The 25,762-nt window shown below is 40.8% G+C and overlaps 1 protein-coding gene across 1 annotated transcript; it reads right to left on the bottom strand.

Annotated features, from left to right (window-relative positions):
* Window positions 1-496: 496 nt before the first annotated feature.
* ATR (Ataxia telangiectasia-mutated and RAD3-like protein) lies at window positions 497-25,762 on the bottom strand. Its single transcript, XM_087328740.1, has 16 exons — window positions 25,596-25,762; window positions 24,928-25,072; window positions 24,730-24,842; window positions 11,144-11,481; window positions 10,916-11,037; window positions 10,685-10,829; window positions 9,848-10,516; window positions 9,418-9,490; window positions 9,055-9,349; window positions 7,795-8,973; window positions 3,455-6,872; window positions 2,810-3,367; window positions 1,733-2,362; window positions 1,234-1,428; window positions 861-1,045; window positions 497-565 (listed from the first exon to the last, which is right to left on the bottom strand). The coding sequence occupies exons 1-15, from the start codon at window positions 25,756-25,758 to the stop codon at window positions 878-880; spliced, it is 8,211 nt and encodes a 2,736-aa protein (XP_087184866.1). The 5' UTR covers window positions 25,759-25,762; the 3' UTR covers window positions 497-565; window positions 861-877.

Consider the following 25,762-nt stretch of genomic DNA (forward strand, 5'->3'; position numbering starts at 1 on the left):
GAGTGTTGGTATATTATTTCTTAAAAAGTTGGAGCAGCTCTATATACCGAGCATGCTTTCAAGAGATCTCGGGATTGATGAGCGGTTTATATCTCCTTTGTCTTCTTTGCATATATTTATAGCTTTACAGAAAGGATTTGCTATAGATTTCTCATCCATTATAACACCACTACGCTGACTGCTACAGTTAGTCATACAAAGCTTCTTCAGAAGCTTAGGGTTTTACCTCAATATTGTTTATTGAATCAGTTTCTCTAAGAGAATATTGGTTATCGCAGGCCACTGATAAATCCTCCCAAGCTTTGATAAATGCATGCATACACATTTTTATATCTTATGACAAGCAATAGATTGTCTTCAATCATCTGTAAGTGCATAAAGCAAAATAAATAAAGCCAGATTCAGGTTTACAAATGAAACGTGTTGCAATAGCCAAATGATACCTTATTCTCTTGCACAAATCATATATCAAACACCAAACTCAGGGCTAGGGCATCTGTACAGATGCCCTAGCCCTGAGTTTGGTGTTTGATATACTGCTCTGTAGACCTAACTTCAGTGTACACTGGAAGTGGCATGCAACAAAAATGGTTTGATCAGCTTAATTCACAGGTAGGATTATAAAACTCTTTGTTCAAATACATACAAAATGACCCTCAATGTGAAAGCAAACAAATCACCCTTCCTGTTCATCCACTGACCTGAAAATCTTTAGATGGATGGAAACGGTTGCACTCTCAGGTAGTTTGTCATACTTCAATAATGTGGGGAAAACAACATTTTCAAACTTGTTATCAATTCGCTGATCTACCCAGAGACGCTATAGATTAAATCACAAATATCTATACCAGCAAAGCCACAATCTCTCTAACAATCTCTAAAACCAAGGCATCCACCAGATGTACATTCTTCCCAAATTTTCATGAGAAACAGCCTCAGCAATCAACTGATTGGCTTGCCCCTCAACAGAAAGTGGTAAAGAGGGTGCAGCACCAACACCTACTACTACACCTTGCAATCTAGCCTTTATGTTTGCAATGGCCCTCTGCAAAACACTTGGTGATTCAGTCACACATTTAATAAAATTAGAGACTTTTGAGGTTACAATCAATCAGATGAAATAAGCTGTGAGATCGATTCCTCATATGCAAAGTGCACAAATTTGTAATCATATCAATTCAGGAGTATGCACCTAGCTATTTGGCCTTTATTTTAAGAAATCTTCAAATTTACCTGCGCATGTGGGTTTTTTACTTCAACTCCACTTGACTTGTGGGACTTGGTCCATTCCACCAGGGGATCATGAATAAATGTCTCAAGCACAGTCATAAGGGTCTCTCGGTTAGCTCTCAGTACAGATAAAGTTATCTCACACACACATGAAAAGACTCCTTCATAACCTGTGATCCCAAGTCCATCCACCATATTCTGCAAATTGCAATTAATCTACTGATGTAACACAAACTCAATGGTATGTACGGAAAAACCTACAATATACACCTGCAGTTTTCTTTCATCTCCTACAAAGGCCATAAGTTTTTGTTGTTTTCCCAAATGGCCTTGGCCAACCCCCACTGCAGCAATTATAAATGCTATTTGAGCAATACTATTTCAATGTCCTTTTTTGTCACTACTGCAGGTTGACTAGAGGCATTAGGGGAGATAAAGAGAAATACAGGGATATTTCGGCAAATTTTTCCAGCATTTATCACAAAAATGTTGATACACGTACCTGCGTCAGCCTAAAGGGGACTAGCTCTGGTTTTTCCAATTGAAGACCTTTATCAAAAAGACAACTGAAATCCACATGCACACAATCGCCAGTTGTTGAATCAAAAAGAATATTTTCTCCGTGTCGATCACCAAGGCCAACAATATGACCAACCATGGACCACACAGCAGTGGTATGAGCATAGGCTATCCGTGACTGAAACCAATTTGCAGGTTCAAAGAATGTATTCAAAAACCATTTATGAAACACAGGCGGAAACATTGGCAGTATTTCTGTCCGGAATATTTCAACTTCTGACACTTTTCCATGTTTTTCTTTTTCTTCATAGATCTGTTTTATTGTAGGATTTGTCTTCTGTCGGTCGAATTTCCCACATGAAACATATATATCCTGAAGAATGTGCCTTAAGCCTCTTGTGTGAAGCACCCATTCAACCATGCCACAATCTTCGGTTAAAGGAATAACAGCAAATGTTCGAATATAAAGCTTCCGCCTCCGACTTCTTGGATCCTTGGAAAGCAATTGGTTGATTGTGGTTGTGAACTCCATCATGCGGGCATCTTTTCTCAAATCATCCTTAGGTTTACAAAGAAATGGATATTCTCTGCCATCACTCCCTAAGAGAATCACCTGAAATGACTCCATTTGCAACAATTTAAGGATATATAACATAGACTTAAGTATGCAAGATATATTTTTATACATATTGATTATGAAAGCTTCAGAAAAATAATGAGCAAGGTATTCCTTTATATTTAATTAGCTGATTATAATGTGATTAATCAATCATTCAAGTCCATTTCAATTAACAATTAGAGAATCATAGATTACAATTTATATATGCATTTAGCAACCCATAATCATGCTAGACTATAAATCAGGAATCATGGGCCTTAGGAAATTAAAGATACAATTAGGTATGCTAAACCCTAAAACAAGAATCAGGGGAGGTCTTACAGAAACATAAATTAAAACGCTTGATAATTTTATTTAGCATTGATAAGTAAGTTTTTTGCGTAAGGTAATAAGATATGCATGTTTCTGAAAATCTTCCAATTGAACAAAAGGCACCATTACCTTCTTTGGTCTCTGTAGGGAAGCCAGTATTTCAGCTTCTTCACTTATTCCTGAAATAGTTGAGTAGTCCCCTGATGAAAAGGGATTATATGATGCATTTGTAAGTCCATCTGCTGGTAATGTAACAGTGAGTGCCCTTTGCACTGGCATGATTATTCCTACTGGCATCATTCTTTTCAATAAACCAAATTCGTTTGACAAGGTGATAGTTCGTGCCTTTGCTGAAGGTTGATGAAAACAAAGACGGATCAATTGATCGATCAGTGAGGCAAACTGAGTGAATAAAGCCTTGACAGATTCTTGTTGCAAACCATTTCTCGCAATCTTAAGGATCTCTGCAGCAGCTAGACGCCTTGCAGATACTGCAGACTTTGAAACTGCTGCCATTGTCCATAAAGCCTGTTGAGGATAAGCTTGAAGAACAGTGGTGATTATATGCTTCGCAAGGCACACCACCTCCTCATTTTTATGGCATATCCTAGAGACTAACTGTGAGAGTGCTGTCAGCCACTGATAAGTAGGAAGATCCTTTAAACAACCTCGCATAATGCTCATCACCTAGAGTAAAAGATGACAAGGTTCAATAATAGATTCATTCACTTGTAAGTTCTTTTCTCAAAGAAAATGGGAACAACGTACACATACCCTTGCATGAATGGCCTTTACAGGAGCGTTAGATGCCAACATTTCCCCATGATAATTGCTCCCAAATTCAAACCAGAGCGTAAGCAATCTTGGCAATGCCTGAAATAAGCGGCGATGCCCTTTGTGCAAACCCTTTGCATAGTAAAGGATTACATCTGGAAGCAAACTCCACCAAGGCTTTTCGTCAACTTTGTTAGCTGCCATCGACACAGATTGTTGTTTCGTAAGGAACTGTTGACTTTCCTCCTGTCTTTTTTTAGCATCTGCAAGTAAATCATCACAATATCTCGCCAAGTAGAAGTAGCTTTTTTCCCATTTTGGTTGTAATTCTTTAACCCGAGTGTACATACTAAGGACATCTTCCTTTTGTTTTTGCCCAGTGCTGTGAACCCACCTTGCAAGAAGTAGTAAAGTTTTTGCAGCATCCAGGTTATCGATTCTCTGCAATTCATTAACAAAAGAGGGTTCTTGTTCAACAGTAGATGAAGATGAAGGAATATGTAGGAGACCGCCTAGAGCAGCTGTTCTTGCGGCTCCTAAAACATGAACTGATGCTTTTGCAAGTGCTTGTTGTAACTCTGCAATGGCACGGTGACTTTTTTTCGTATCCCATAAAAGCTTTGCTAACTCAATGTGAGCATTAGGAGCACCATAAGATTTAGCCTCCAATATTGCTCTGTTTGCAGTTTCATAATGACCTGCCACACGACATAACTTTGCATATTGAAGCCAACAGTTACCTGATTCTAATGGCATATTGCTTGCAGATAGAATTAGTCTATGCAAAGCCAAAATTGGTTCTCTGGCCCACAAAGATGGTTGAGTCACTTTCATGCGTCCTTCCCAACTTTGCACCATGTCTTGTAATTTACATCCCAAATTCAAATCCTTTATACCCTCACTCCCAAAACATTCTTGGAAAATCTCCAATTCATGTAGCATATGAAGCTTGATTATCAAAGGATATGCACGAGAATATGACTCCATGCTAGCAGCAGCAAGAGGGGCAAGAAGTTCATGTCGCGACTGGATCATAGACTTTGAAAACGTGTAGTTATCTTTTCCTTGCATAGCAAGTAGCACTTTTGCAAGACTTATATCAAAAGCAATGTTGCTATCAATCATATGAGATTGATTTCCTTCACCCATTGTCCCTTGAACATATTCATCAAGAAGTTCCCACTGTCCAAGCCTCCATGCTGCTTGCACACCCCACATGCTCCACTCCTTTTTATTCTCTGCAAATCTAAGGAGTAGCCCATCTACATGTGTGACCATTGCTTGTAAATGCCCCATGTTTAAAAGGCAATTGAGAACGCCTTCATGTCTTGAAACACTTTTAGGATCCATTTGCAAAGCTTGTTCACAGCAAGTCAGCGCATCTGCCCAATTACCAGCCTTCTCATTAATAAGGACTTCATCCTGTAAACTAAGAGATTTATGCAACCTAGATAGACCACAAAGCCCATCAGGTTCATCCAAACCACTATATACCCCAAGAAGAAAACTGATATCATCATCTTCAAATGACCCACTGCTCTCTGCGGCTGGGTTCAATGCACCTGACTTTGCACGAACATGGGTTTCAAAGTAGAGCAATGCCCTAGCATAAGCTTGACACCGAAATGAAGCACCAGCAAGTGCAGTCTTTGGAACAGCTTCCAACAGCTGAGAGACATGCATATTTTGAGATATAGATTCAGGATGAGTATTATCACTATGTTTGTTCCTACTTGATTTCCCAGAACTACGTTGCCCTTTCTGACTCCCTAAAGCCTCTTTCTGGGTCAGGATATCTTGCTTACTTTCATCCAGCCATTGAGCTAAGTTATCAAGTAAAGTAAAAACTGCTTGAATGCTCACTTCACTTGGAGCTGCCCAGCTACGAGTCCCATTAGGGGGAGCTGATCCTCCATGGTTACTCAGCAATGCAGTTTCATTAACTGTAGATGCTGCTTCAGCAAGAACAGCCAGTATCTCATCTGTTACACTGGAACGAGCCTCAACAGTTCCATCACAAACTACATTTAGAACAATGTATGGAAGCAGATACAAGGCTGTGGCCATATCATGTCTTAAAATACCTTTGCATGCATTAAATATGGATGATCTGGGTCCTGTTGAAAGCAATACAAGACGGCGTACCCAAAGATACATCCATCGTCTGAATGACAAGGTAGGACGGAAAATAGTTCCAGAAAGAACCGGAGCATTTGCGTTCTTCAGCAAATACTTTGAAGTTAAGCACGGGGTAATAATATCTTTGACATCCTCTGAAAACCTACTCCAAAGCTTCTCTCCTCTTTCTACCATAGACAATGTACAACTATTATCAGACTTTTTACCAACTTTAGTGGCAGAATTCAATCTAGTTACAACTGAATCATGTGAAGAACCCAGAACCGCTTCTCTACAACCACTTAGTTTCAATAGTTCCTGGATAGCCAGAGCTGCAGCATCTTGAATATCTGTCTCCAAAGCCGCACGGAGTACTCTAACAAGATGTTTGTCAATGAGCTCAAAGATAAGATCATCATCACTTCTTTCAATCTTAGAGCGTGCACGAAGTTTCAAATTCAATTTAACTGGATCGACGGCACCCAGCTCCCCTAAGCATTCTGCACAAAGCAGCTTGAACTTCTCACTTGTCAATGATCTAGACTCTTCAACACATCCCTGTAACAGAGATATAACTAGATCGCTTACGATTGGTGCATCGGAACTGCAGTCTGCCAACAGCATAGTCATCATCTCATTTCTTCTAGAGCTCATTAGTTTCTTTAACTCACTGGAAGCCATTAAACGAACGCTAATATTCTCATGACGAATGCCGTCAGCCGCTCGACGGAGTTGACCACATAATGTGGTTATACCTCTAGCTTGCTGGAGCACAGAATTCACATTTTCAAGCTCAGGGAGACTGGGCAAAAGCGGAAGTTCACCTGCTTGGTCATCAAGTATAGTTCTATTAGTTACAATTAGTTCTTCGAGCAATTCTACAACTGCACTGAGAAGATGTCCAGACACTTCCTTTTGTCGCTCAAGGCATGGCATAACAGCAACAACAATCTGGCTGGCCACGCTCTTTAGGTTTGTAGGACACACTACAACAAGTTTCCTAATAAATGACAACCATACTTGCAAGCATTCAAATTGAAGTGCTTCATCATGAATTGCTCTTGTCAAAAGAACCATAATTTTGGGTATAAACGCACTAAGATGGCAGCCAATCATCTCAATTAATTTATTAATACATCGAAGGCCTCGCTCCTGCACATTAGCATCTGCAGATTTTAGCATTTTGCGATCAACACTATTAAGAAGCCCAACAAAATGTGTTTTGAGGAATCCTGGAAGTTCATCAGATCCTGAGACAATACAAGCAACTTCTTGTATCATCAGAGGAACTCGTGCTGACCTATAAACATAGCAAGAAATTAAGACAATGAAAAGCAAGCCATAAATTTTTGGCCCAAAATCCTAAATGTGTACATCAAGCCTTGAGGCTTGACAATCTTATCATACAGATCCTTTTTAATTTTTTATTTGTTCAGACCCCACTACCAACTTAATGTTCCTAAAAGCCAATTTATTTCCCCTTCCACAACTTGAAGATCTGACTACAAATTTTCCTTTATGATAAAGTGTAAGATAAGGTTTGCCAAAAGATCTTCTAGTGTTAGCAATGGCTCGATGGTCGCATATTTATGAAAAACGTTTACCTAGCAGCTACAGACATATCTTAGCACATGGTTGAGGTGAAGGGAATGAATCATAGTTGTTAAAAAACGCATATCTTATGTTTAGAATATGTTTTAGAATATTCTGAAGTATAAACATGTATTCTTCATTTTAGAACTGCTATTTCAAAATGTTCCACGTGTTTAACGTATTTAACAATTATATACATTTCCTAAAAATAATAAATAATAAAATTAGGCCAAAAAAACCATTGTTAGATGTGATACAAATATGATACGTAATTTAAGTATTCTATGTATTTAACATATTCTAAATATTTTATCTTTAGAATACATATTCTGAGTATTTTAAAAAAGGTAAAATGCTTTTAAAATACTTTGATACATATTCTACACATATTGTCTGCTACATACCATTGGGATGAATCAACCATACCATTGCTCAAATGGCACAATTGAAAAAAGGGCATTGGCCGAGGATGTTCAGGGAAATAACAAAACAATTGAGGAATTTCGGAGAAAACAACATGGATATTTAAGATTTTATCCCTGAGTGTAATCTATTCTGCTAAAGCCCATTGTCATTGGAAGAGAAAGAAATTAAAATTGTAGGATATAACAGTATTCCATGATCCATACCTTTTGATTGCATCCTCATCATTTACATCTCCAAGAAACTGCACAAGCTCATCGAGCAAAGCTGGTAAAACTGCAGAGAATATCTCTCGTGTATCAGAACCAATTTGTGCTTCATAGAACTGAAGTGCAGTCATCAGGTCTTTCCCATCCGCTTTCAACAATAATATTGAGAGAACTTTATGGCACCATTCCAAAAGAAGCAAAGGTAGTTCTGTCCTTAGATGATTAGACAAAGAATGGAGTATTTTCAGAGCATCATCATTATGTTCTTGCTGAATAACTAATTTTGGCAGCACAACAGGTACAATCTCTCTGATCACATCTTCAGTATGTAAGCCCAACACTGCATCAGCATAGTTTTGGACAATAAGTGGTCTGGTTACAAGACGACCACTAAGATATGCAAATAATTCAGGTTGTATTACATCAACCATCAGTTGCACTCTGTTAGGATTCCCTTCCTTAGATTGAACAGCTAAACACTTCTGTAAAAGGGTGACACTAGTGGATTGCACGGATGCATATTTGCTGTCAAGTTGTTCCAGGAGTAAAACAAACGAGAAAAAGAACAATTGCTGATGATCGGAAGCAGTGAGAACAACTGATGCAATAACTTCAAGCAAACTTTCTAAAAGATCGGGATCTTCTGTATGCACTAGAGCATGTTTAAACTTCCCCAGAACTTGAAGCTCTTTCGTAGACTTATCACTATCTAGTCCATTATCATCATCAAGCAAGCCATCAAGAACATGAGGATGGAAAAAGTGCTGGATCTGGAGGCAAAAGGTCTTTCTTACAGCTCTATGAGGATGCAATGGTAAAACATCCAAACACTTAAGCAATTCCTGTTTCATTTTATAAATACCCATTTGAGATGAATGTGTTAGGATGGAAGAAATGCTCACTATGAATGCAACCTGCACTTTCTGTGATGGTTCATCAAACAGAAGAAACTTAAACAAGGACTGCCATATATTGACAGGATAATCGTCCCCTAGTCCTAACTGATCTGACACCCAAAGACCACATCCTGGACATAATACACATCTCTCTTGATCTCCAAATGCAGTGTCTTCTGTTTTATTAATAAAAGCCTGACTTTTTCCCTTGCATGCAATATTGCCCAAAGCCTGGGCAACAGCCTCCCGAACCTGTGAAGATTTATCCATGCACATAGTCCTACACCATGAAATGAACACGCTTTATAAGCACAATGCAACAGAATGCATTTATCTGAACGAGCCTATACACATTGGACACCTGAATATTTCATATAATTCACATCTTCTTTCTCCAGAAAATATAACTGAACTGGATAATAATAGGACCATTTTGCTGCGGATGAAAGCATCTTCATCTTTCAGTGCATGAATATATAAATTCTTGAATTCTATTTCATCAATATTTGGTTTAAGTAGGAACAGTAATTTCACAGCACAGCATTTTGCTTTTTGGGTCTCTTCTCCTTCAGTAGAAAAAACTGTAGACGACAGATATTGCAGTAATTTGAGTAAATCTGGTGAGACATTTAGCCTTTGAAAGTTATTGTCTACATCTGCATCATTCACCAGAACAAGTAAGCTCATACTGCAACATGCAAAAGACTGTTGACTTAAGTTTTACCTGCACTGAGGAGTTTTTCAACTCCCTCTAAAAACAGTACCAGTTGAGCCATCGCCAGATTTCTATGTTGTACCTATAATAATTGATAGGCAGTTAAATACTCTAGAAGAACCATCAACTTGCACTCAGCATATAAATATACGGGAAGAATTTTGAAGTACCATTGAGGTTTTCTTTATTTCACCAAATGCCTCTAAGCTTTTCATGATTTCCCCAAATGTCCTGGCAGAGACTCTCCTATGCAGTTGTGTTATAGAGCTAGTATATGGTCAATCCATCCAAATTTTCTCAATTATACATACTATATGAGTAATGTAGATTCAGTGTTTGACCACAGGCGTTTAGGGAAAGAATGAAAACTCAGGGCATTTTGGTAAAATTTTGGATGTTTCAGAGTTTTTCCCAGGTTATAAAGGTGGTGAATTAAAACCTTCCCATTCATCCACGGAATCCAAAACTCCAGCAGCTTGATAAGACCTCCATAATATATACTGCATGGATGGCAAGAGAATACACTGGCAAGCACTTTAAAGGCAGACAACATGCCATCCAAGTTATTCTTACTTGATCCACAGTCATCTGGTTTTAATGTATCAATAATGTACAACATCTGTTGGTGTAAAAGAGCTGCACAACATCTTTTTTGCTCTTCAATTTCAGAAATAGAACTGAAATCCAGACCGATGTCAGGTCTGTTTGCGCAGACCAAAGGCCTATATACATCATGACTATAAAGTTCTTCAAAAATGATCTCCCCTGATCCACATGTTTCAGTTGCTTCCAACTTTTGACGCTTCACAGTTATATCCAAACTACATACTGATCTTCTTTTCCTGTTCACCAGTTCAAATTTTTCAATTGCCTGCTGATCTTTGGCTAAAATAATCTGAGTCTTATCACCTTTCACACCAGTGCAAACTGATTCTATGATTTTTGAGTTCAGTTTTATAAGGTCTAGTGTGTTAATAACATAGTCCAGACATTTGGAAATGTGCAAGCAAATTTCTGGAACAAAGAGGAGTCGAAGAAACTTATCAATTCCCCAAATCAGTGGTGGACAGTGCTTCAAAATCATCTCGAATGATAAACACAATGCGATCTGAAACAAGAATAACACAGCATTAATCAATTAATGCAAGGTTCTGCATTCTGGGAATTTTCTGCAAGGTCCAATGGCAGAGAAAGAAAGTAAGAAAGATATATTAACGTCTTCTAAGACCATATTTGGCCATAACTCGATCACTTGAACCCCAAATACCCAACTTACTTTAAGCTCTGGACTATCCATATTCAGTACAGCTTCTGGGAGAAGTGCCAGGATATGGTGGGCAGTTGATTCAATTGCTTCTCTATGCACCGATGTAAATAAGGCAGAAAAGCATGAAGCTAAAGCCATGTCGTATGAAACATCCCTGTACGAAAAATATTTGACATCAAGCATCAAAGTAAAGCCTACCATAGCAAGAGAAACCTAAAGCTTTCAGTCAAAATGACCAACCTAAATGCCTTTGATACATTTTTCTCAGAAAGGATGGTACTCATAGTGAGAGTAAGCTTCTCAATTGGTATCATTTCAACATCTACAATCGGGATCACTCTATGTAAGAGCTCAAAACAAGTCTGCAACAACATGGTCTCATTTAGTCCCTTCTATTAATTCTAATTTCAGCTTACAAGAACTCTCAATCATAGATGGATATACTGTATATAGCACAATCAAATCAACCTTTTGCAAGGAGCTATCCCCAAAGCAAATCAAGTTTCCAATGGAAGCTATAAATGATGGCGTAATTAGGCCTTCCACGTGCAGCATTCCCTCAGATAGGATCCTCATCAATAATTTCATTGTCCACTCAGCAAGAGGCTGCCAACGAGCATTCCCAGTTACATCCAAAAGTAGACCTGGACCATCTTTTGCTCTCCAATATGATGGAAGCTCGCAAAAGGATTGTTTTGAATCAGAATCGAGCTGAGCATACACTTCACAGAAGCATTTGATGCAAAGCTGAGACCTTTGCTTGGAAGAGATTGATGGCACACAAACTGATGCTACATAAACCAAATCTGAAATTAAAGAAAACATTAGCAGGACCGATGCAACACAAAAGATATTTAACTGGATAACTGACAACACCTCAGCTTAAAATAATGAATTGTATTTAATACAATGTTCAATAGTACTAAGTCTCTCAGGTTCATGTTGACATGAAAAGGGGGACGTTAAATAAGTAGTTGAACATCACATTGGAAGTGGTTGCTCTACACTACACTTTCCATCACAAAACTTAGGCAAACACCACTTTTCATCATTTATCTAAGCATTACCTTGGATGTTCTAATTTCCTTTAAGATGAGCAGATATTCTATCCCTATATCTTCAGCCTCTAACTCTAATCACTATTCTCTGGTCTGAAAAAGGTCCTCATTTCCAGATCTTTGGACTCCATCTATTGCCACTTTAAAAACATGCATACCCTTGACATTTTCCCTCAAGCTTAGCCCATGTCGTACAATACTCATGGCAAAAACAAATGTGGGACAATCTGCTTACACCTCAGGCTTCATGTTTTTGCAGAAGCTGGCATGGACTACTGACGAAGGATCCAATGCTATAAATTCAGAATCATGCAGGAAAGAATTCTGATGTTGCTAAGCATTTGCTTTGAACATTAGCCAAAGGCTGGCAAACTTTTAATCATGTCTTACACATACATCTCCTGCAAAGAGCAAACTCATGACATCCAGCATCGATAAATAATCTACTATCTCAAGTTGGGGTGAATTCTTCTTAATCTAACTCCATCTGAACTTACCGATTTGACTCTATTCTGTCTATTTCACAAACTGGTCACTTTTAGAGTCAAATTTAAAGAGACTTGACGTGCACATGTTCAAGTGTAATCCCAATAATAGAAAATTGCAAAATAGTGACACCCAAACGAACAAAACATGTTGGGGCACCTGCAAGGAATTGAAGGGATGCACCAAACCACATTCTCATCACTTGCCATTTAATGGGAGAAAGCAATCGCCCTGTTGGGTTCTTGCTTTGAATCCCAAAAAGCTTCATCACTTTAGGGTTCTAAGAGTATTTTTAGACAAGGGGAAAAAACCTCCTGAAGAGGGAAAATATGCCCATGTAGTCCTAAGTGTGTTCACACACATCATTGTCCTAAGTGTGTTCACACATTACTGTCCTAAATGTGTTCACACACATCACTATCCTAAGTGTGTTCACACATCACTGTCCTAAGTGTGTTCACACACATCACTACCAAAATATGTCAACAAATCCCCCTTAGGAGTGATGCGGTGAACAAGGAGCTGACACTCATGGTTAAACAAGTGCCAAGCTATGTGGATAGAGATGAATCCACAAATGGGATTAGGCCTAAAGCTTTGCGGAAAGCTTCAAACCTCTCCCTATGCAGAGCCTTTGTGAAGAGGTCTGCAATGTTCTCCTGCATGGGCACATAAGCCAAACTGATCTCTCCAATGGAGAACCTTTCCCTGACATAGTGATATGCACCTCAATGTGCTTAGTGCGAGCATGGAACACAGGGTTCCTCGCAACTGCCATTGCGCTTTGACTGTCAGTGAAGATGGTGGTGGCAGAAGACTAACCAACACCCAAATCAGCTAAAAGGCATCTGAGCAACACACACTCAACTGTAGCTGTGAAAGCTGCCCTATACTCAGCCTCACAACTAGAAGTGGCCACAGTAGGCTGCTTCTTGCTCAACCAAGATATCCATGAGCTACCAAGCATGAAGCAAAAACCACTTGTGAACACACAAGTGTCATAACAACCAGCCCAAAATCAGAGTCAGAAAAAGCATGCAGGTCTGGCGGTAGTGATCCCCCCTTGGGATAAAACAACCCAAGTGACCGGGTACCACTCAAGTAGCGAAAGTTGCGCTTAACTGCCTGCCAATGCTTAACTCCTGGGCAATGCATAAACCTGCTCATCTGAGAGACAGCAAACTGAATGTCAGGTCGGGTTATGCATAAGTAAATCAAGCATCCAACTGCTTGCTGATAGAGAACAGCATCAAATGCATCTCCAGCATCATGAAGGCTCAAACATAAACCTGTCTCCATGGGAGTGGCAATAGGTTTACAGTCTTCAAGGCCAAAACGCTGCAATAATGTGTCAATGTATTTCGATTGACACAAAGCTATTCCACCATCAACTTGCATAAATTGAATGCCCAAATAATGATGCAAATGCCCCAAATCTGACATCTCAAAAGAGGCATGCAAATCAGCCTTAAAGTCAGCAATATCCTTCTCATTGGGACCAGTGAGCAACATATCATCAACATACACAACCATGATCAGAAATACATCATCAGCATGCTTAACATATAAGGTGCTTTCAGTTGGACTATTCTCAAACCCAAATGCAATCAAATAGGCATGTATCTTTTCATACCAAGAATGTGGTGCTTGCTTCAAGCCATATAATGCCTTTCGCAACCTGCACACTTTGTGTTCATGCCCTTTTTGCACAAAACCACGGGGCTGGGATACATACATTCCAACCACGATGAGCTGCAATTGCACAGATGCTACAAACAGTAGTCATACGGCAGGTGGGAGCAAAGGTCTCATCAAAATCAATGCCTTTTTCTTGGGCATAACCTTTCGCAACAAGCCTAGCCTTATACCTGTCAATTGTTCCATCAAGTTTACACTTTAGCTTATATACCCACTTAGTGCCAATAGCCTTCTTGCCAGGAGGCAAGTCACATAAAGACCATGTACCAGTCTTCATAATAGCCTCATATTCTCTGAATTTTGTGCTTCATCAAAAGAAACAGGCTCACTCTCATTGCAAAGACTAGAGGCAGCCATTGCGTAACAATCTGATGCAAAAGAAGCACTATGATAACTTGAACGAGTACGGTATGGCAAAGGAAAATCGAATTTACTGTCTTGCAAAGTCTACAACAGCCATCTAGGCACAGTCTTTGCCTCCTCTATATCAGCCCTCTTAGTAATAAGTGCATCATGTAAGTCTGCATCAGAAATGGAATGATCTGCATCATTATGAGTAGCTTCCAAAGGCTGACTGAGAAGGTGCCTCAAGTGGGTCAACACTTAATTGTCCACTAGTAAACTGAGGCAACAAAGTGTCATACACATCTTTGGAGCTAACTGATGTCTCCTTCGTACATGAAAGAAGTGGCTGAATTGCATCCTCCACAAAAACAACATCACGGCTAACCAAAATGCATTTAGATTGTGGATGATATAGACGATAGCCTTTACTTTCAGAACTATTTCCTACAAAAATACATTTCACTGCTTTATCATCCAGTTTTTTGCGTTGTTGTTTAGGCACTAATGCATATGCCAAACAACCAAAAACACGTAGAGGAGCAACAGATGGCTTTTGGCCATGCCAAGCTTCATATGGAGTGATAGAGTGCAGTGCTTTAGTGGGACACCTGTTAAGTACATATGTTGCACACATGACAGCCTCAAGCCAGAAATTATGTGGTAAGGCCTAACTTTTGACCATACACCTCGCCATTTCCATGAGTGACCTGTTCTTTCTTTCAGCAACTCCATTTTGTTGAGCTGTATACGACATTGTACACTGATGTTTTATCCCACGTTCAGCCAGAAATGCATTAAACTCAGAAGACATATACTCCCCCCCACGATCAGAACAAAGGGTGCCCATTTTACATGATGACAAATTCTCCGCCAAAGCTAGAAATTGTTTGAAGCACAGAAACACTACGGACTTTGCGTTCAATGGATATACCCATGCATGCCTAGAAGAGTCATCAATGAAAGTCACAAAATAAAGATAGTTCCCAAGAGAATGTGTCTACATAGGACCACAAACATTGCTATGAACAAGCTGCAATTTCTGCGTAGCTAGAACTGAACCATCTTTTGGAATGGATGAATGGTGCATTTTGCCCAAAATGCAGCCTTCACAAACATGCTTCCGAGGTGCCTCAAGTTTGGCCAAGGAGGACACCATTTCAGATTTCTGCAGGCGAAGCAAACTTGCAAAAATAAGATGACCGAAGTGTGCATGCCAAATCTTTGCACCTGAAATAGCCTGCGAATCCTGTATATTGCACAGGCTGAATCATTTATAGATCGTTCATAATCTACGAGATTATACAGCCCACGACATAAAACGCCAGAAGCAATAATAACATCCCCATTGGACAGATCATGAAATGTAAACCTATCATCAACAAATTTAACAACCAAGCCAACCTTGGCTAATGCTGAAATTGACAACAATTTTTTCTTGATCCCTGGCACAAACAAAGCATCTGACAAGATGAAAGGACTACCATCAGCAGTAGTCAAAATGATCTTACCAACACCCATAACTGGATAAGATGAGTTGTTGGCGCATGTGACAGTATTCCCTTTAGGGGCAGGCTCCAATGAAGTGAAGAAATTGTGTTGCAAGGTAATATGTTTGGTTGCCCCACTGTCAAAGTACCAAACATCTGATTGTGCAACAAACATACATTGTTCAAGTGAAGATGGGTCAAAACTACAAACAGTAGTAAATGCGCATTCTTCATTCTGCACAAGATTTACAGACTCTATTTTTGGTGCAAAAACTTCTGCAACAACGAATCCTGCTTTTTTTTTTCTTTGCCTCTTTTGCAGCCAATTTTGGACAGTTCTTTATAATATGATCAATTCCTTTACAATATTTGCAAAATAGTTTTTGTTTCTATTCTTGTTTTTTTTCATTCACTTGTGAATTATTAGCAAATCTTTGCTTGCTAGCAAAAGAGTTCCATTTACCTTTGCCTTTCTGACTAGCTAGGAAAGCTTGATCTGCAACACGCATAATAGACCTGTTTTGCCTAGACTGATCTTCCTGTAACAAAACAGAGACTAGCTCCTCGAATGATAAGGCATTGGGATTGCCTTTCATCATTAAACAAAGAGTAAAAGTAAAACTCTAATATGAATCAGTAATACCATTTAGAATGGTCTACAAAAGTGAACTATCTGGTATCATTTCATCAACAGAAATTAATTGTTCCTTGAAATCTTTGATTTTTGTAAGAAAACCGTCCATAGAATCCCCTTCATTCATGTGCTCGCTCTGCAATTTTTTTCGGAGATAAGCAAAGGGAGCTGAGACTAGCAGTTGAAGAAGGGAAGCCGACGATCAAGGAAGGAGCGGGTGGAAAGCATCGAGCAGAAGAGAAAATATATATAGCGAGCAACGAACACAGGGGGATCTTAGAAGACTAAGCCGAGGAATAGACTAATAGAGAGTGTGTGAGTGTTTACCGATTATACTCGGTACTTGTATGCTACACGTAGTGAACATACATATATGCTTTGTGGGTAACCTTCGTGTCTATCTCATTCCTATTCATATCTCTCTATATAACGTTCGGTCTGTGTACGGATGAATATACGAATTAGTTGTAGCCGATTCCGAAGTGTGTCAATCTCATTCTCTATAAGCGATCCGATCCACGCTCATTAGTACGTCGTGACCTTGAGTCCCTTATGCACCACGATTTCTTGACCCAATTACTCAGGAGGAGTAATCGAAGGTGTTCTCCGGGAGGGAGTAACAAGAAGAAGAAAACTTGTTGCATACAAATCGATCAACATGAACACTCAGATGTGAAGCGCCCTTCCCACCGAGAAACTCGACAAAAACAACTTCGCATCTTGGGAATACAAGATGCACCAATACCTTGTCGGCCAAGGCTATTGGAGTTACATCAAAGGAGCACAAGAAAATCAACCCAACCCGGCACATGCCTACCACCCAGCTGGGAGCAAGCGGCGAGTCACATGATGTATTGCCTTGCATCATGCGTTTATGATCGTATGCTCGGCTACATCCGAGAGGCCAAAATGCCAAAAGAGGCGTGGGGAAACCTCAAAAAGATATTCGCGGCCAACACAACTACATGAAACCTTCAACTTCACCAAGAGTTGAACGGCATACAAGAGAGGGATATGTCAATCGACAGCTACACCTTGAAGATTAAGGAGCTATGCAACAATGAAATGGTGTAGATATGCCTTGGTGGCCTCACCTCAGTTCAGCGCGATAAGGTCAGTCGTCCTCGCAAGGGAGAATCCTCCCTCATTCTTTGATCTCCAATCAATGCTACTGGTTGAAGAAAATCACGTCCGAACGAGGAGCAATGTGCAAGGACACATGCTCTATTCGAACTCAGATGGAGGAAAGGGGCAAGGTCGTGGAAGACGAGGCCGATTCGGCCAAGGCTGACACAACCAAGAACAACCCCGAGAACACAACTTCTACTACTGGCAAGACATTTCAACTCACGAGGCGGAGCATCTGGAAGAAGGGGGAGCAATCATGCTGGACCCAACCGACAAAACAACTCCGTCTAGTGCGGATACTGTGGCAAATTCGGCCATCACGAGGCAAAGTGTCGAAAGAAGAAGAGTGAGTTGGCTTTCACACGCCTACAACTTACTAACTACACCTCAAATTCCAACTACGACGATCGTGGCAGAATGTTCATGATGTGGTATAGGGCAAATTTGGTGACAACATCGTGTCCGACAAGCACCTCCAACTCAGAAAATATATGGTTTGTCGACTCGGGTGCATCCAATCACATGACATCTCATGAAGATTGGTTTCGAGAGCTACGAAAGCCCGAACGACCCGGCTATGTGAAAACTAGGGATGACACAATTCACCCCATTTAGCATGTCGGTAACATCCCATTCGGCGAAGAGGGCAAAAAACCTACATCAAGAATGTCTTGCATGTTCCAACAATAACGAAGAACCTAGTCTTGATCGGCCAGATTGTGGAACAGGGCATGCAAGTTCGGTTCAATGGTGGAAGATGCTTCATCGAAAAGGAAAGCCGAATTATCGATCGTGGACGAAGAGAAGGCCGAATGTTCATCCTCGATTCTCATGAGATGAAATAGGCAATGTTTGCCAAGGGCCATAAAGTCGACATGGACATAGAGCTATGGCACAAAAGAATCGGCCACATTAATCTCCTGAAGCTCAAAGGTATGCAGTCAAAAGGAGTCGTCATCAAACTCCCGACCTTTACTAAGAAGGAAATTACAAGTGTATGCGAAGCCTAACAGTTCGGCAAACAAAATCGTTAACCGGTCCAGAAAGAGAGGAACATGATCAAAGGGATCCTGGATGTAATACATTCAGATGTATGGGGATCAACCCAAACGGCAACACTCGGTGGTTGTTGGTACTATGTGACATTCATCGACGACTTCTCTAGGCACACCTGGATCTACCCTATGCGACAAAAAAGCGAAGTGTTCAGACACTTCCAAAAATTTAAAAATGAGGTCGAAAAAGTCACAAATCGGCACGTCCGATGCCTTCAATTTGATGGGGGTAAAGAGTACTTCTCAGTTGAATTCACAGCTTATCTCCGAAAGGAAGGAATTCAACGAGAATTCTCATGCCGACACACACCTTAGCAGAACGGAGTAGCCGCACGAAAGAACCGGCATATACTCCAAGTGACACGAGCAATGATGAATGAGAAAAAATTGTTGAAATCATATTGGGCTGAAGCGGCGAACACGGCCGTCTATCTAATGAGTTAGTGCACAACATCCGGAGTGCACGATGTCATCCCCCACGAGAAGTTCTATGGAAAGAAGCCGAACCTATCCCACAGTAAGATATTCAGCTCGGTCGCGTTTGTACATATTCCCGACGAGAAGCGGCAAAAGTTTGATCCTAAGTCGGAGAAATGCATCCTCGTGGGGTACTCGCGTGAACAGAATGGGTATAAATGTTTCAACCCTGCTACCAAGAAGGTACGAGTTAGTAGGGATGTCGTATTCGACAAATCGGCATCCTAGTACACAGTCAGCCCAGCTCCACCCAATCCAATCAAAACCAATTTCGATATAGACTTGGAGGAGGATCGACTAAGGCTCCCGTCAAAGGAGAGTCCAATCTCAACTAGATTGAGCGGACCTCAAGAGCCTCCGAGCGACCAAAGCACATCGCGACGGAGTCCAAAGATGGACAAAGGAAAGGCCAAAATGCCTGAGTACGAAGATTGAGATAGAAACGAATCGAATCACTCACCAAGAAGTGAGTACAGTGGATTGGATGTTCCTAACATTAGGACACTAGGAGCTGAGAAAGTGTTCACGAAGACAAGTGAACCACCCGAGAAAAGAACATAGTTAGCCGATTCGGCTACAAAGACTACATGGCATACCACTATGCCTTTATGATGAAGGTGGCAACAATTCGGGAACCGGAAAGCTTTTCCGAAGCCGTTAAGAACCGCGATGGGTTGAAGCGATGAATGAGGAGATGCAAGCACTCTCCAAAAACGAGACATGGGATCTCGTCCCCTCCTCACCTCACCAAAAGGCAATCGATGTTGGTGGATATTCAAGGTGAAGCACAATGCCAACATCACCGTCAATCGGTATAAGGTCCGGCTTGTGGCAAAACGGTATGAGCAGACACACAGGGTCGATTATGAAGAGACCTTTGCCCCAGTGGCAAAGATGACAACAATTCGAACCGTGATCATGCTTGCGGCAGCCAAATGGTGGCACCTCCACCAAATGGACGTGAAGAACACCTTTCTCCAAGGCGAGTTCGAAGAGGTGTACATGGTACAACCACCCGGATTGAAGTCGAGCATGCATCCGACTGTTGTCTGCCGACTCAAAAAACCTCTCTACGATCTCAAGCAAGCATCTAGAGCATGGCATTCGAAGATAACTCACTATCTTCACCAAATCGGCTTCAAAATGTCCAAGTCCGGTAATTCATTGTTTCACTCCAGAGTAGGGATCGGCAACGGCTCGGCTCAAGCCTAAACCGTTTGGCTTAGCCGGCTTAACGACTTAGCGGCTCGGCTCGGTTTAGGCTTGAACTTGCCTTAATGGTTTGAGCTCGGCTCACCTTGGCTTGAGCCTCGCCAAACCGGCTCAAGCCAGCTAAGCCGTTTAAGCCGTTTATAAACTTTAGAGAGAGGGGGAGAGAGAGAAAGAGAGAGAGAGAGAGAGAGAGTGAGGGAGACTAAACAGACGATGGGAGAGAGAGTGAGGGAGGGAGAACTACACAGACGAGGAGAGAGAGAGAGAGAGAGAGAGAGAGAGAAACTACATAGAGGGGAGAGAGAGAGAGAGAGAGACTTTTTCTTTTCCATAACAACATTCGCATCGAGCGTGTCAATATTTCAAGAGCTTTCTTTGACCATGGGAGCAAAGGAAGATAATAAGATACCATAGAGACCATAATCGATTGAACCACCTTAAGCCGTACATGAAAAGGCCAAATTTGAGACCTCCAATACATAAACTTATCCTCCAACCTTTTGGACACCCACTCAATAAGTTTCACATGAGAAACTTCCACCCCAATTGGATATCCAACGTGACGAAAAATCATGCCACGATGTACTATCCTTCTTGACCACCCCAACCCCAACACATCTTGTTCTATACATGAAATGAGGGCGGATTTATGTATATTAATTCTCAACCCTGAAGCATTTGAAAACAATTCCCATACATCTCTTGTCTTACTAATATTTTCCCGATTAGGTGCCAAAAACATAATATGGTCATCTGCTAGAGCTTGAACAATACATGGCTTCCCTGATGGCAACCTTAGTCCAAGCAATTCTTCCTCCATAGCCATATTGTGTAACTTAACAAGAATAGGATGTGTCACAATAGTGAATAGGGAAAAGTGCCTTGTCGTGGTTGGCATGGGATCATGTTTGTACTCCGAAGCGTCTTGGCGGGGCATCAATATTAAATCTATATGAGCATATGGTGGCTCGCCGATTTACTTTCATTCGATTTATGCTTGAAGGTGTACAACCTTGGACAGAAATGGTGGCATACTTTATAGAGAAGAACGGAATAAAGCTTGGAAACATGAAGGTTGAAGCAAATTGGTGGAATGTAATTAATTCTGATAGGGATGTCAAATGTGCAGGGTCTATGATAGTTGATCATTTGTTGACATCATGGCAAAGTATGTTAGATTTTGTGGAATGGCATCCCCCACAAAAAAGGGGATGTGCCAATTCATTACAAATGGAGGTTTTGGCGACATCAAGGTTGTTGAAGTGGGAAGGTAAGCAAAATTTTAACCTTCAATTTAATCGGATGGCTAGATTGGGTTTGGTAACAATTAAGGATGCTATGTTGGTGTCACAAAGAAGATTAATGGCTTTTCGAACAATCAGATCAACATTTCGTATTCCAAAAGGTTATACCTTTATTTGGGATAAGTTGCAACAAATACTATCTTCGTATGAGCCAATTCCTTATTTAGATGGGCGATCTCAAGAGCTTGATTGGAGGTTTGTTGGAAATAAGAGATTGACTATGATCTCAACAAATGTTGCTTATCACACATTGATTAACAAACATAAGTGGTTGGAAGAAAGGGTTATAAAGATATGGGGGTTTCATAAGCCCATTACTTGGTGGCTTCATGTGATCAAGGCAGGTTGGTGTTCTTGATTAATGCTACGAGCCAAGGTATTTGTTTGGAGAGTTATGATTGGAGCTTTACCATTGGGGGATGCATTAAAAAAAAGAAACATTACTAAAGGATTGTGTTTCTTTTGTTTGGTAGAATTGGAACATAGTAGGCATCGATTTATTTCCTGCTTGATGGCAAGGATGGTTTGAAGGTGTATCAGTTTAGTGTGGATGTCTCTAACCGGAGTACGTCTATCTTCCTTCAATTGGGTTTTTGCACATATGGAGAACAATGAACCAATGCCACATTCTTAAATTATTTTTGAGTTCTTGAGGTATTGGGGGCTATGGTTCAATTGGAATATGCGGAATGCCTTCATTTTTTATTCGCAAGTGAGGGTGAGAAAATATGTTCTAAAGTTAAAAGGACTTCTTTTGTGGCAATTGACAGTGCTAGAGAAGTCACGAAATCTCAACCAGGAAGAGAGAGAACTCTGCAAGGTCACATATCATCATATTCGCCATTTGAATTGGTGTGTAGGGTGGCTTTGAGTTTGGTGTCGTAGTTTTCTTTAGATCCCTAGATAGAAGGGGTTCTATAGTTTGTTGTAAGTTAGTCATGGTGGTGTTTTTTCTTTCGTAATGAAAGCTATTATTTACGAAAAAGAGAGAGAGAGAGAGAGAGAGACTACACAGAGGCGAGAGAGAGAGAGACTACACAGAGGGGAGAGAGAGAGAGAGAGACTACACAGAGGGGGGAGAGAGAGAGAGGGAGAGAATCGAGACCACAGACATGAGAGAGAGAGTGGGAGGGAGAGCTTGTACAATGTATACTATATAGTATATAGTGGATCATCTGGATGACTTGGTCTCTAGAGGAGAGCACTTAGTTGATATCAATCATATCAAAAAGCTTCTCTCATGATCTCCCAACGACATTATTTCCTCAATCTTCTTTACAAGTTTGGGATGACAGAGTGTAAGCGCGTCGATACTCCTCTCGATCGAAATCTAAAACTAGATGTTGAGTTTGGCACAGAAGAGTGTGAGCCGACTTTCTATCGTCAACTAGTTGGAAGCCTTATTTATCTCACCATTACTCGGCCCAACCTTAGCTACCCGGTCAGCCTCCTTAGCCAATTTATGCAAACACCACAGAACAGTCACTTGGACTATGCTAAGCGAGTGTTACGTTATGTAAGTGGGATGACAAGCTTCGGCATCCTCTACAAATTGGCCACCAATTCGACTCAAAGGGTACACCAATGCCTATTGGGTTGGCTACAAAGCCAACAAATGATCAACATCGAGATTCGCCTTCTCCCTCGGCACCGGAGCCATATTGTGGAGCAATAAGGAGCAGCTGACAATCGCACTATCGAGCACAAAAGCCGAATGCAAGGGTGTGGCCGTCGCCGCATGTGAAGCCGTTTGGCTCAAAAGAATATTCAAGGATCTGGGCGTTCCCATCAAGGATCTGATTCTCCTGTATTAAGACAACATGAGCAGCATCCACTTGGCCCGCAACCCAATATTCCATGCTCGAACTAAGCACATTGAGGTGCATTATCATTTTATTCGAGAGCGTGTCCTAGCCAAAGATGTCAACCTGCAACACATCGGCACGAACCTGCAGACGGCTGACATCTTCACAAAGGCCCTGGGCGTAGACAAGTTGCAGCAGTTCACAATGAACCTAGGTCTCTCAATCACCGACCAACCGAGCTTGAGGAGGTATAAGGAACCGTCCGACACGACGTCAATCGGAGCAGAACCGTGAACAGTCACGTGAGTGAGCCGACCATCCGAAGCCGAAGTCGACCCGAAGACCAGTCTGAACCAACTATTCGGCGACCAGAAGTTGCGTTTGAAGGGGCGTGTTGAGAATCAAACTCAACTTCCCTAGTGTGGGAACACACCTTATGAACACCCAAGTGTGTGAACATCCCACCTCCTTTGTATCATAACTAATGTGTCATAGAAGTTAAGTCCTATGACACATATTTAGTAGGTAGTTAAGTCTCCACCTCTTTTGTAAGAGATGGTTGTAGTGAGAGAACATAAAGAGAAGGTGACTACATAAGCACCTTCTCCTCCTCTTTGTAACTGTTGGCTCATTCTTGTTCTTGTTAATACAGTTTTCTGTTTTTCTATATAACACAGTGTTTTCTCTCTCTCTCTCTCTCGACTAAACAACACATACACGCACCTTTCGCTGCACAGAATCATATCGGATTCTTTACATTTCACATAGGGAATCATCATAGTATCATGCTTTTGGGTTACACAAGGCCAATCCCAAATATGCTATAGAACATGTCATATTATGACAGCCTCCGACATGATTTTCAGGAACTTGTTCAAGTCTGCATTAACTTTCAAGAACTCCAAAGGGGGATGGAACCACCATGAATGACATTAGGAATGAACTTTGCTTGTTACTTGATCACAGAACCAAACTCATGGAAGTTACATACGGCCAAATTAGGAAACAGGCTTAGTTTCCCGTTTCAGCTTTTGCTTTTCATTTTATTTAACTATTTCAGACTTTTTCTTTTTCTTTTTGTTCTACTATCTTAAAATCCCCAACCTACATGGGGAAGAGAGTACTTTTAACAACTTTCGGTTCAGTGGGTCGGGTTGCTCCACACGGACATTACTATATCATAAGCATCATCTCCCTCTTCTTGATATATTCCATTTTTATCTTATATCCAACATGTGAATGGTGTTTCAAGTAATGGGCTGTAATTTTGATATCAAAGGTCATTTTGACCTTGGAGACACATTGATTCTGCGCTTCAATTCAACTCATTTCATTTCTCTCATGTTAGAGTTATAGTTGTCTCACCTTCGAGAAGAAGAACTGCTCCATAGAAAAGGTACCGATACACGTCCCGATCTCCATTCTTCAGAAGTGAGACAAGAGATCCTACAGTCTCGAAAAGCAGACCTAAGCGTCCACTAAAGTGATGGGTCTTATCAAAGATATGGGTTAAATGAAACAATTTCCTCATTCTGTTTTACATAGTAATGGATGGAGCAATACCTGACTGCTGGTTCGGTGAAGAATGGAAAGACTTGGCCAAATATTGGAATAACGGCAAAAGCCTTTCCACGATAAAATACTCCTGGATAATTCTTCACAGTGTGGCAAAGAAGCTTGAGGATTGCGGTAAATTCCCTTTCTTTCACTGAAAGTAACCAAAAAAGGGTTGTGGAAAAGGGAGAACGAAGGAGAAGAAAAAAAATGAGAAGAATAATGGGTTTTATCTTCTACAGATGGAAACGAGAAAAGAAGGAAGAGAGATTTCCATCACAGTGGTTATTGAAAACGTAGAAGGAAGAAGAAACACTTTATCTTCCTCAGGATAAGCATGAGAAAGAAGAAAGAAGAAACGGTTCTGCCAGAGAAACATAAGGAAAAACAGAGAAGAAGGAAGAAATGCATTACTTTTCATCATCGGGGGAAGATGAAGAAAAGAGAGACGGAATGCATCACCTTTGAGAGAATGAGAAGTAAAAAGGAAAGACGACTGACTCTTTAACCAGAGATGGATGAAGAAAGAATAAATTAAATGTACCTTCCAACAGAGCAGAATCAACAAGAATCGAGAAGAAAGAAGAAAGTGTTCATGTTTCACACTTCATTGAAGAAGAAGAAGAAGAAGAAGAAGAAGAAATAGTGGAAAGAAGAGATAGAGTGGTTTTTCTAACCTTTGTTAGGGACGAAGTAGCTATGGAGCAGATTTGGGAGAACAGACCGGAATCGAGCTTCGACGGGGTCTTCTTCATCTTGCTGAGTGCTGCAGGAAGAATCGCCATTGTTGCTCGCGAGTCTCTCTCCTAAATCCTGCAGAAGGCCGAACAAGTCCGCCATGGCT

The sequence above is a fragment of the Azolla caroliniana genome, unplaced genomic scaffold, assembly GCF_043228905.1.
Source record: "Azolla caroliniana isolate FFs.n. ecotype wild unplaced genomic scaffold, voAzoCaro1.0.p SCAF_12, whole genome shotgun sequence".
NCBI lineage: Eukaryota > Viridiplantae > Streptophyta > Polypodiopsida > Salviniales > Salviniaceae > Azolla > Azolla caroliniana.

Bases quoted from the DNA above. Each gene is read 5' to 3' on its own strand.
- ATR (XM_087328740.1), bottom strand. From the start codon at position 25,758: ATGGCGGACTTGTTCGGCCTTCTGCAGGATTTAGGAGAGAGACTCGCG. The intron at 25,073-25,595 runs GTTAGAAAAACC...GGTTACTTTCAG, and splicing joins CTACTTCGTCCCTAACAAAG to TGAAAGAAAGGGAATTTACC. The intron at 3,368-3,454 runs GTATGTGTACGT...CTTTTACTCTAG, and splicing joins TAAAGGCCATTCATGCAAGG to GTGATGAGCATTATGCGAGG.